The sequence below is a fragment of the Poecilia latipinna genome, unplaced genomic scaffold, assembly GCF_001443285.1.
Source record: "Poecilia latipinna isolate Pla-1442-1.1 unplaced genomic scaffold, P_latipinna-1.0 Scaffold2897, whole genome shotgun sequence".
Classification (NCBI taxonomy): domain Eukaryota; kingdom Metazoa; phylum Chordata; class Actinopteri; order Cyprinodontiformes; family Poeciliidae; genus Poecilia; species Poecilia latipinna.
Window position 1 is genome coordinate 23,645 of NW_015115513.1, and position 10,608 is coordinate 34,252.

At 33.8% G+C, this 10,608-nt stretch overlaps 2 protein-coding genes across 2 annotated transcripts in view; one reads left to right on the forward strand and one right to left on the reverse strand.

The window, feature by feature from the left end:
• Positions 1 to 2,712: 2,712 nt before the first annotated feature.
• LOC106939521 (transcription factor BTF3 homolog 4-like) lies at positions 2,713 to 7,610 on the reverse strand. The gene is made up of 6 exons (XM_015021925.1): positions 7,494 to 7,610; positions 7,064 to 7,123; positions 5,043 to 5,156; positions 4,554 to 4,755; positions 3,256 to 3,315; positions 2,713 to 3,135 (listed from the first exon to the last, which is right to left on the reverse strand). Exons 2-6 carry the CDS (start codon positions 7,115 to 7,117, stop codon positions 3,089 to 3,091), a joined length of 477 nt encoding a protein of 158 aa, XP_014877411.1. The 5' UTR covers positions 7,118 to 7,123; positions 7,494 to 7,610; the 3' UTR covers positions 2,713 to 3,088.
• A 731-nt stretch (positions 7,611 to 8,341) lies between these two features.
• txndc12 (thioredoxin domain containing 12 (endoplasmic reticulum)) overlaps positions 8,342 to 10,608 on the forward strand; it is a 24,423-nt gene continuing 22,156 nt past the window's right edge. Inside the window, exons 1-3 of the mRNA XM_015021924.1 lie at positions 8,342 to 8,517; positions 10,056 to 10,116; positions 10,322 to 10,374. Of these exons, the coding sequence (XP_014877410.1) occupies positions 8,397 to 8,517; positions 10,056 to 10,116; positions 10,322 to 10,374 (235 nt within the window). The 5' untranslated portion in view covers positions 8,342 to 8,396. The remainder of the gene's footprint in view (positions 8,518 to 10,055; positions 10,117 to 10,321; positions 10,375 to 10,608) is intronic.

Genomic DNA, 10,608 nt, shown 5'->3' on the forward strand with positions numbered 1-10,608 from the left:
TTTACAGATCAAAATTAAAATAATTAATATGAATAACAAAATCAGGCAAAAGACACATTCAATTTCAAAATCTATTTCCTTCAATTAAAAAATATGAAGAAGCTTTAATAAAAACAGAAAGTGTGTGTGTCTTTGTCTGGTGAATTTCTGGTTAAAACAATGTTGCCCATCATTCAGTGAAGTTACCAATAGAGTATCCAGAAATTTTACTCAAGTAGGCATAGCAAACTTTAAAGTTAGTCAATAATAGTAATATTCCTGCAAAACCTTTTTTTCTTTCCCAAAAAGGTTACTTAAATAAATGTAACAATTCACTACCCAACTCGACGACTTTTTTGCTAATATTATGAGCAGCTGTACTTTTACCATCTTTAATGGGAAAATCATTTTTACAAAGCAAAATGGTCATAATATGTTAGGGGTTTTAAAAAAGGCTTGTGAGGACCAGATCTAAAGATTGTATAATACAGAGTAATAAAGTCAGGGGTTTTACTTTTGGAAAATTTCCAATTTCTATATTTAAAAGTAAAGGCTACATGTCTAGTGTTTTTCCTGAAATACAATGAAAGCTTTTTTAAAATGTACTCTATGGAGCATTGGGTACTAGTTACATTTACTTAATTAGATATAATTGAGTAACTTTAAAAAAAACAACTAAACTTTTAGGAGTATTTTTGCTACACTGTACTTTTTACTTTTATTTGAATAATTTATTAAGTACCATTACTCATTCTTGAGTAAAATTTCTGGATTTTCTACCCACTGAATGAAGAACAAATGTGATTTAACCAAAAAATTCACCAGACACAGACACACAAGTTTCATATGTTTTTTATTGAAAGAAACTGATTTGGAAATTTTTTCTTTTGCCTAATTTTGTCATTTTTGTCCTTAAAATGCCAAAATTTCCACTTAATTTCATATTTTGGTCCGTCTGATTACGTAATTTTTAAATATTAAATGATTGATCATTTGATCAGTAGCTCAGTACTTGAGTAGACGTTTCACCAAATACATTTTTACTCAGTAATATCCTATATGGATACGTTCTTTTACTTGAGTGAAAATCTGTTACCACTACTCTTACTTGAGTACAATTTCTTGAGTACTCTAGCCACCTCTGACTGTGCGCAATAAAACTAGTTTAAAAAAAAATAGTGATCGATTTCGGTATTACGAAATGCTTCGTGCTTTTATTGTGTAGGTGTCTGAGGTTGACTTCCGGCTTTGATGGCGGTTCTCTGTCAAACTTGACCCGGGCAGCTCAGGCTGCTGCTGCTCCCCGCAGCCCCGCTCTCTGCTCCGGGGTCCAGCCGCTGCAGCAGCAGGGACATGTCGGCCCAGTCTGGGCGGGAGGTGAGGTGGTGTGAGCCGCCCGGGGCGGATCCACAGCTCCGTCCCGCTCCCGGAGCCAGAAAGAAAAAAATAAAACAAGAAATGACTCATTCAGTAACCTTCATACTCAGTCAGGCCTCTCCGGGGATGACAGCAGAGAGCGAGCGGAGCCATTGATCAGCAGGATGCAGCATCAATACGGAGAGGTGATCAATGAAACAGGATGTAGTGTGGAAAAGCCATTCAGACACTGTTAGCCCTTCTCTTTCAAATTAGCATTTACAAATTATTTTATTGCCATTTTACTGCTGCTGCACCTATATTTCCTCCAGGGACAATAAATTCTACAGATACACATACATTAGGGTGATAAATGATTAATATTTTAACTTTTTATTTTCACTCTAATGTTGCTTAATAAACTCAAGTGCAAGAAGAAAATTTTCATCCACGTTTTTTTGCATTTTGCTCCGTCAACCTTCATCAGCTTTCCTGTTGTAGGAACAAACATCCCCACAGCATGATGCTGCCTCCACCAAAGCTTGTTTTATTGCTTAACCCTGCTTTAAATTTCTCCACATCTTTGTCTCTGCTGTGTTTTCTGATCTTCAGGATGCAGAGTAAAAGTAAAATGTTGTCTTGAAAAAAATTACTCGGAAAGTATTTGGTAAAAAGTTTACTCGAGTACTGATTAACCGATCAAATTATCAATCATTTAATATTTAAAAATTACATATTCAGACAGGCCAAAATGTAAAGTTAAGTGGAAATTTTTGTATTTTAAGCACAAAAATTACAATAATTCATATAAGTAACAAAAAATATCAAAATCAGGAAAAAGAAAATGTTTCCAAATAATTTTTTTTTAAATAAAAAAACTTATGAAACTTTAACAAAAACTGCAGGAGTGTGTCTGTATCTGGTGAGTTTTTGGTTAAAACATGTTTGTTTTTCATTCAGTTGGTAGAAAATCCAGAAATTTTACTCGAGTAAAAATACTTTATAATAAAGTTACTCAAGTAAAAGTAAAAAGTACAGCGTAATAAAAATACTCCTAAAAGTAATTTTTTTAAAAAGTTACTCAAGTAAATGTAACTAGCTGCTACCCAACTGTCTGAGACTAAATTACATCAATAAAAACATTTTTTATTGGAAGGCATTGGATTAAAGGGGGCTTAATACAAAAAGCAACATTAACTTTTATTTTTTTAAATAAACTTTGAAAACCACAAGAAAAAAAAAACACTTAAATTTTTTAGTTGTAACATGAAAAAATGGGAAAAACTGAGAAATCTGAATATTTTTGCTAAATTTAAAAACAAGCAGCTGATAAGGGAAGATATTAAGGGAAATAAGAGTAATAAAATGAAACATGAATAGCCCAAAATGGTTTTATTAAATGCACAATCCTTGTTATAACGCTACTTACATCATTCACTAACTTTAATCATCATTTAAAGAATCTCTTAAATACCACCTGTTTCATCACGTCAGAAGCTTATTTCCTAAGTAGTTGTGAGTCTTTTGAGTGTCACGATTTCTACCAAAACTCTATATGATGTTTCTGTTTCTGCAGAACGTCGACACTAAATGATTCACTTATCTGTAGGTGATGCACTGCACCTTAAACAGTTTCCCCACCAGAGGAAATGACTTTTGCAAGTCTGCAAAACTTTAAACAAAAAAAAAAAAAAAAAAAAAAAAAAAAAGAAAAAAGATATAAAAAAAATCAGGCTGAAGAAGAACAATGTCATCAGTTCGCCTCGTTTTTGGATGCTTCATCGAAGTTCTCCACAAGATCTGTGAGGTGTAAAAGAAAAAATGATGTGTTAGAAATAAATGAACGCTAAGAAGAAACTAAAAGAGATTATATTTTAATTCTTTACGTCTCAAGTTGCTGTAAATTGTCTGAATCTATACCTGGTACGTCGTCGTCTTCTTCTTCTGCATTTTCTTCTTTCACGGCTTTCAGCTCCATTGCTGCAGAAACAACAAGCAAGAATTTTAAAATTACAATTAAGTGTTAAATGTAGGGCTGAAACAACTAATTGCAGTTAATCAATTATTGAAACAAACTAATTTAGTAATTAATCATTAACAGTAATACACAAACATGCCAGCAATTAAGCCAAAACTGTACAAAAAATATACACATTTCTTTATTTATAAATATTTTCTACTCAGAACTCATAAAGTTGCAGTTTTAGCTTCAAATTCTCTCTATATATATAAAAAATATCCTATTAATCACCTTTTTCCTATCAATCATTATTAAATTATTGACAAAAAAGCTGATCTTTTCACATGAAGTATTTTTAGCTGCAGATATTTTATTACAAATGATCAAGCGTGCAGTAAAGGAATGCTGTTATTAAATTTTTAATAATTTACTTTTTTTATTATTAAAAAAAGTAAATTAATTGTTTATTTGTATCTTTTAATATATTTATAATGATTAAATGAAAAATCTGCAGAATGTGCTCATTTTCTTACCCGATTAATCATCAAAATAATCAATAGATTACTAAAATAAATGTTAGTTGCAGCCCTAATTCAATGCTATACAGCCCTATTTGAGTTTTTTTTTAAAATTAACAATAAACGGTCAAGTTGTTTTAACAATAAACAACTTAACCGTCTCTGTAGGTTGTGAGGAATAAAATAATGTCACCAAATACTCCTGAAATCCAAAGTCTGACATATGCAGACTATCACTCAGACTTCGTTCTAGGTTTGTTCTGGAATCTTTCCATCGTCTTCTCAACAATCTGTAAACAGTTTTCTCTGCTTTTCTTGCAGCTGGAGGTTTGCTGAATGTTTCCTCTGGGCATTCAGAGACTCTACGCAAATAAAATGCAAAAGTTTGTCTTGAAAGAAATGTGCAAAAGCTTGAAAGTCTAAAAAGTTCACATTTGTCCAAATTCATCCAAAACCAGCTGGTGGCGTCTGTTTGTGTCTGCAGGATGTTTGTTTGAGAAACGAGGGAAAGGATTCACTTTAAACGTTAATTATTTGGTTCCAATGCTCAGATCCTATTTTTTCCAAATCAGCAATCAAGAAGGCATCGTCTAATTAAATCAAATTTTAAAAAAATAACACATGTATATAAATATATAGTGTTTGACACTTCCTTTCTTTTTTCTTAATATCCCTCACTAATCTAATTTGTTTAATAATATAAATTTACACATTAATCAGTTTAGTTCGTTTGCTCTTACATTGCCGTGGGAACTGCTCTGCTAGCTTGCGCAGGCTGCTGAGGCTGTCGGCCCCCAGCTGGCTCAGGATGCCCGGCAGCATCTCCGTCAGCTGCTTGGTCTCGGCGTGGCCTGTGATGGCGAAGGTGTTGGCCGACAGCGAAGCCTGAACTTTGGGGTTGTTGAAGTGAATCACCGTCCCGTCGTCTCTGATCATATTCACCTTAAGAAAAAAGGGAAAGAGTCGGGATTAGAGCGTCTATCCTGACCCGAGGGTAAATCAGAGCAACAGTCTGGTTTTGACACCAAATGCATTTGAGGAGTTGCGCTTTTTATTTTTGTACTTTGTGTTTTCTGAAAGCTCTCTAAAAATAAAGCGGATGATGAAACGACTGGGGAACACTTTAGTCGGGCTTTTATCCTCCCTCACGTCTTCTGACACGACACTTGATAAAAGATTCAGGATTCTGAGACAAAACATATCAAAACAGAGAAAAGCCGGCTGCTCACCTCCTCTATTCCTGCTATGTTGTTCACTGCCAGCTTCTTCAGAGAGCCCTGCAGTTTCTTATCGTCAGCTGTTGCTGTTTTGTGAACAACCTTTTTCTTCCTGCGGGCCGTCCCCTGAGACAGCAACAGGTGATATAAAAAAAGGATTAGACTGCACACTGAACCCATTTATCAAAGATATATTCTATTTTTTACCTGGTTAAAAACAACAAAGATTTCATGAAAAACATTTGGAACACTTTATTGATAAACAAGTGTGCAAAACTTAAAAACTTAAATAAAATAATCCCAACAGCAGCAGACTAGCCAAAAAGACACACTGGGAATTTTAAAACCAACACTTAGTGGTTTTTATGCCTTCATAAGCAAAATAGTTGAAAGAAACAAGAAGTGTTCAAAATTAAGTAAAAGAAAAATAATTTTCAATCAACAAGTAAATCACAAATTGAATTATTAACCGTATTTAAGGTTAATAATCCTGATTACTGGCAGGCCTGAACAATGAAAACTTAAAACAGAACCTGTACAGCAACATCATGTAGGTCTCAAAACATCTGAAAAGCCAAAACATTATGATCCAATCTGAAGATATTTAACAAAAGATCAAATACAAAAACTCACTGAAAGTCTGAAACGGGTTACAAAATCATTTTTAAAGCTTTGAGACTTCAGGGAACCGGGTGGAGCAAAACGTGTTGGTGAACTTTTCTAGAATTACTCCAAGAGCAAAACGAAGACTTTACACATAAAATTTAGTCTGAGATGAATTATCCAACTTTTATTTGTTCACCTAGATTTACATTTCTGAACCTGGAATCTGTGTGTAATGTTTCTTAATCTTTTTGCACTGCTGTCTTTTTGTTCCTCCTGGTCAGTAATCAGTGTTTGGGGTCGTTCTAACCCTTCATTCTGCAAAATCTATTTTAGCGATTTACATAAAAAACCGACAATTTCCATTATTTTAGATTCCTATCAATGTTTAGAAGTGTTAAAATTACTAAATTTTGAACAAATTAAACATGTAATTTGTTCAATTTGTGTTAAATGAAATCAACACAAATTGATTTTGACATCATCACATATTTGACCTATTATATAGATTAGAAAACCGTATTCCTACCAGACATTTAAACAATTAAGATTCAAACATACTTTATTTGAATCTTAAATAAGATTCAAATAATCCCTTTTAATCCCAAAAGAAAATGAAATGCTGTTTTACTGATGATATTCATGATACTTCTACTGATTTAGGGCCTTTAAAAAATGCTTTTCCAGCTGCAAATTCCATCAAAAGTTATTTTTGATCATATTTTTAGAATTTAATCTTACAATAATGTAAAATGTAAGGTATTTTCACTGGTAAAAAAAACAAAAAAAAAAAACAAAAAAAAAAAAAAAAACAGGGCATATCTATATATAGTCTAAGCAATTGAAACCAAACATTTATCCAAGATGATATATTGGATTTTTCAGAGTAATAATTTAAAAAATATATTTTTAAAATTTGGCAATTTCTTGCTATTGTGAGAGCCATTTGGAGGCTTCAACATAAATTGAAGACGTGTTACTCCAGGATTTCTTATACAATCATACATAATAAAATATATTTAGTTGCTCTTTTGAGTTACTTGTTTTGACATGCAAATCTTGTACAAAACAAAGCAAGTTCCTACTTGTATAAAACTGCGTGAACCCAGATAATTTACTTGTATAATTTTAGTTTAAATAAATTACCAGTAATTAACCTGATAAAAGACTGAAGAAGCTTGTTGGTGTACACCAGAAATAACAAATATTGCCACCTAGTGTGTGTAAAAAAATGGGCCCAAAGCCTCAGAGGCCTCAGATGAAGAGGGGTAATATTCTGCCTGACAATAGAAATGCTGAGGTCAGGAGGAAAAATGTGGCAGGTGCCAAACACCAACACACTTCTTAACAAGAACAACTGACCCAAGGCAGAACTAATCTGAATCAAATGGTTTCCAAATGAGAGATGCGAACAAGACTGAAAACGGTACCTTTCCTCCTATCCGGACCTGAGCTTGAAGTTTGGCTAGCTTCTCTTGATTCATAGTGTTCTGTGAAGCAAAACAAACTTAATCCAAACCAGACTTCACACAAACACACAAATATACAAACAACTTGCTTTATGATGACTGAGCTGAAACCTGAAAACACTTCATATAACACTGATATTAAACTCAGTAATTAGGACTTAAAGTCTACTCAAAATCATTGTGTTATTATTTCGAAATAAGATTTCCGTCGGCTGTTGAGCTAAGTAGTTTGCTAGAACGAGCTTAACTGGGCTAACGTTAGCTTTAAGGTTAAAATAACACAAAATAATTAAAATCAAATTAATACTGACTTCTCTAAAGATTAGCGATAGTATTCAAACGATAGAATAAGCACACGAGGTGTTTTAATCAAAGTAAACGGCGTATTTACCTGTAATAAGGGATTATGTGTCCGTTGAACAGATCTTGCTACGAATGAAGTAGCACGGGCTAGAGCACAAGTTAGCACTAGCACAATTCATTTCCGGTTATGATTTCCAGAATAAATTTTCAATCATTTATTTTTTTTTTAATTATTCAAGATTATTTGAAGATAATAAAAAAACAACAACATAACTGTGCATAATGTACATCATAATCAAACCACATGGAGTAGGTAAAAAAATAACAGTTTTCACGTGTCTGTTAGAGCTTTTAAATTGAAAATTTCATATGCATTTCCGGTTTCATAATGACCTTTTCTCGTTTAACTTTGTCCAAGGCAGCGCAGAGAACCACGCGGTTGTGTAGATGTGATGTCACGTGGGCTGTTCTCAGAGAAATGGGAAAAAATGCTCTGGGCCAATAAGAAGCAAATGTCGCATCTTTGAGGGGCGGGTTCCTAACTTTAATGGTGCGTTTAATTTACACTCAGATGTCGGAATTCCACACCTTAGCTCGGAAAATATAAACCGGAACAGTCAACCTTGAGTTTATGATGCGTTTTCGGCCATGACTGGAAAATAAGGGGGCGGGGGGGAATTAACTATCCTTATTCATATTTTTATCTGTTTTTGTGTCAGTCAAACAGATAACACTGTACAAGAGCTACTCACAAATGTAATCCGTTAGATTACAAATGGATAAAATGCAGAGGAATACATTGCAGCTAGTCTGCTCACGGAGTGTTAAAAATAGCAAATACCACTGGTTGGAGGTGACGTCATTTTCACAGCCGTGTCTGATTTTCCAGGTGAATGGAACGCAGCATAAGAAAACTTACTTTTATTGTGAAACGTTTCTGGTTGGACATCCGGGTCGTGATCGCTAACCATTACTTGTTAGCAACAACTGTATGAGAAGAAAGGCAGCCAAAATGCAATCGTCTGTAGTTCCTATCGTAGTTTTCTCATTGTTTCAGTTCTTACTTTATATTTCGTGTTTCGAGGAGGTTGTTGAAGCAGCTAATGGAAGAGGTGAGTTTATATTTGAAGTAAAATTGATTTAAGTAGGTTATATGTTTGTAGCCTCATTGAAAGTGTTCACAATGTGTGCGTTCTTGCAGGCTTTTCAAAACGTTTTTCATCGCGGACAGATATTCACTTCCAGTATTTCTGGTTTGCCTGGTTTTTACTGCCAATGTAATAGTTACAAATATTGTATCAACAAAGAAAAAATATATATACATTATTCTAAAACGTAGATTTACAAACATGTTCGTTAAAAAAGTGACTTTCGTTACTTTATTTAAATTTGAAACAGTCAAATTTGATCAGAATTTAAAAAAAAAATTAAAGCCAGGTTGTAAAAAGTTACATAACTAAATATGCTACCCAGTTCTATTTAATAATTTCTTTGTTGTACTTTCCCTTCCTTGGAAAGCACAAGGTGAAAGTGGAGTGGAATAACTATCATGCAACAGAACCAGATCCAGTCTGATCCATAAGAAACAGATAAAATAACAACAACAGGCCTACAAATTGTTTTCTTTTGTAAGAATAAACCTAGTTAAAAGCAGCAGTCATTCTGTTATCGACCTTATCTAGAAAGCAGAAGCAGAGAGCCAAGGACGCTTTCTGTTTAACAGATAAACAAATAAAAACACAGTTAATGACAACAATAGCCAAGTCTATGACTGTGTTCCAACAAAAAGACACAGGTGAACACATAAGCGTTTCCCTGACGGTACTTTCTTAGTCAAAGAAAAACAAAGAGATAACACAAAGTTACTGGGAACAATGGCTCTGTTTTTGTCTCCATCCAGGGAATAGAAGCAGCTAATCACAGTTTCAAAAAAAAAAAAAAACAGACTGAAGTACAGACTGAAAAAAAAGCTATTTTATGAAAGTGCGATATAATCAGAGCAGTAATTAAACCCAAACTTGATAAAATATAAACATTGTGCACTTAAGATAATCAAAAATGCCTTCTTTGTCTGTAAATATGTTCTACTCAGAACTCAAGTGGCGTAGTTTTAGCTTCAAATCGCCTACTAAGCACATTTTGCTATCCAAATATTAATCAATTAATCCAAAAGATAATCAACACATCCACTATACAGTGTAGAAAAAGCTATATTTTATCAGCAGATGAATCCTGATAAAGCATTCACTAAAGGAATGCTATGTTGTTGCATTTCAAGCAAAAAAAAAGTCTTATTTTATTAAGGATTATTTGCATCTTTTAATGTATTTGTAATATATAAAAACATTTTAAAATCTGCAGAATGTGCCAATTTACTTTATAGGATTAATCGCCAGAATAATTGAGAACTAAAGTAATTGTCAGCTGCAGTTGTAGTCTTAACATTAAGGTGTACTTTGGAAGGTGTTGCATACCAAAGCAAGGAGCTGGTCCCTATGCTATTGGTTAAAACCCAAATCAACCTGCAGTCTAAAATAATAGTTCTTAAGACTTGTATGAAAGTAAAAGGTTGTAGGTTGGTGTTGTGTTCTCAGACGCTCAGACCCGCCCTGCTGTGTGTAAATACGACACTGGTTCTTTGTTCCAACAGGATTTGGAGATAATATCCACTGGAGGACGCTGGAAGATGGCAAGAAAGAGGCTGAGGCCAGGTGAGCTGAAGCTCCATTTCTAGTTGGGCAAACATTAACCTGTGACCTAAAAAGCGTAAGGAACACCACACCTTTATGACGGCCGCAGACTGGAGCAGATGAACAATGGCCTCTCTTTTTCCTGTAAAAAAAAAAAAGTGTTTTTTTTTTTTTTTTTTTCATTTAGCTGCAGCTCTTTTCTGATCTCATGATGTTGCTTTGACAGCGGGCTGCCAGTCATGGTCATCATCCACAAGAGCTGGTGTGGAGCCTGTAAAGGTATAAAACCGTTTAACCTTTTATTTTATTTTATTTTTTACTGTAGGGGGTTGAGAGCAGCTACTGCTCTTTTAATGACTCTTTAATAAAAAAAAAGAGACATAAAAACTGTATTTTGGGATTCAGTCAGGGTTGAAAATAGTTTCAAAAGAAAAGTGTGTTGAAAAAGATGTTAGAAAACGTAAGACTTGACAATAAATAAATAATAAATATCGCAATAGACACATGATGTTG

What these genes read in the sequence shown, in the direction of transcription:
- LOC106939521 (XM_015021925.1), bottom strand. Translation starts at nt 7,117, where the DNA reads ATGAATCAAGAGAAGCTAGCCAAACTTCAAGCTCAGGTCCGGATAGGA. An exon ending in AGGTCCGGATAGGAGGAAAG is followed by an intron (nt 5,157 to 7,063) that starts GTACCGTTTTCA and finishes TTGCTGTCTCAG; the next exon opens with GGGACGGCCCGCAGGAAGAA. An exon ending in AGAAGACGACGACGTACCAG is followed by an intron (nt 3,136 to 3,255) that starts GTATAGATTCAG and finishes TACACCTCACAG; the next exon opens with ATCTTGTGGAGAACTTCGAT.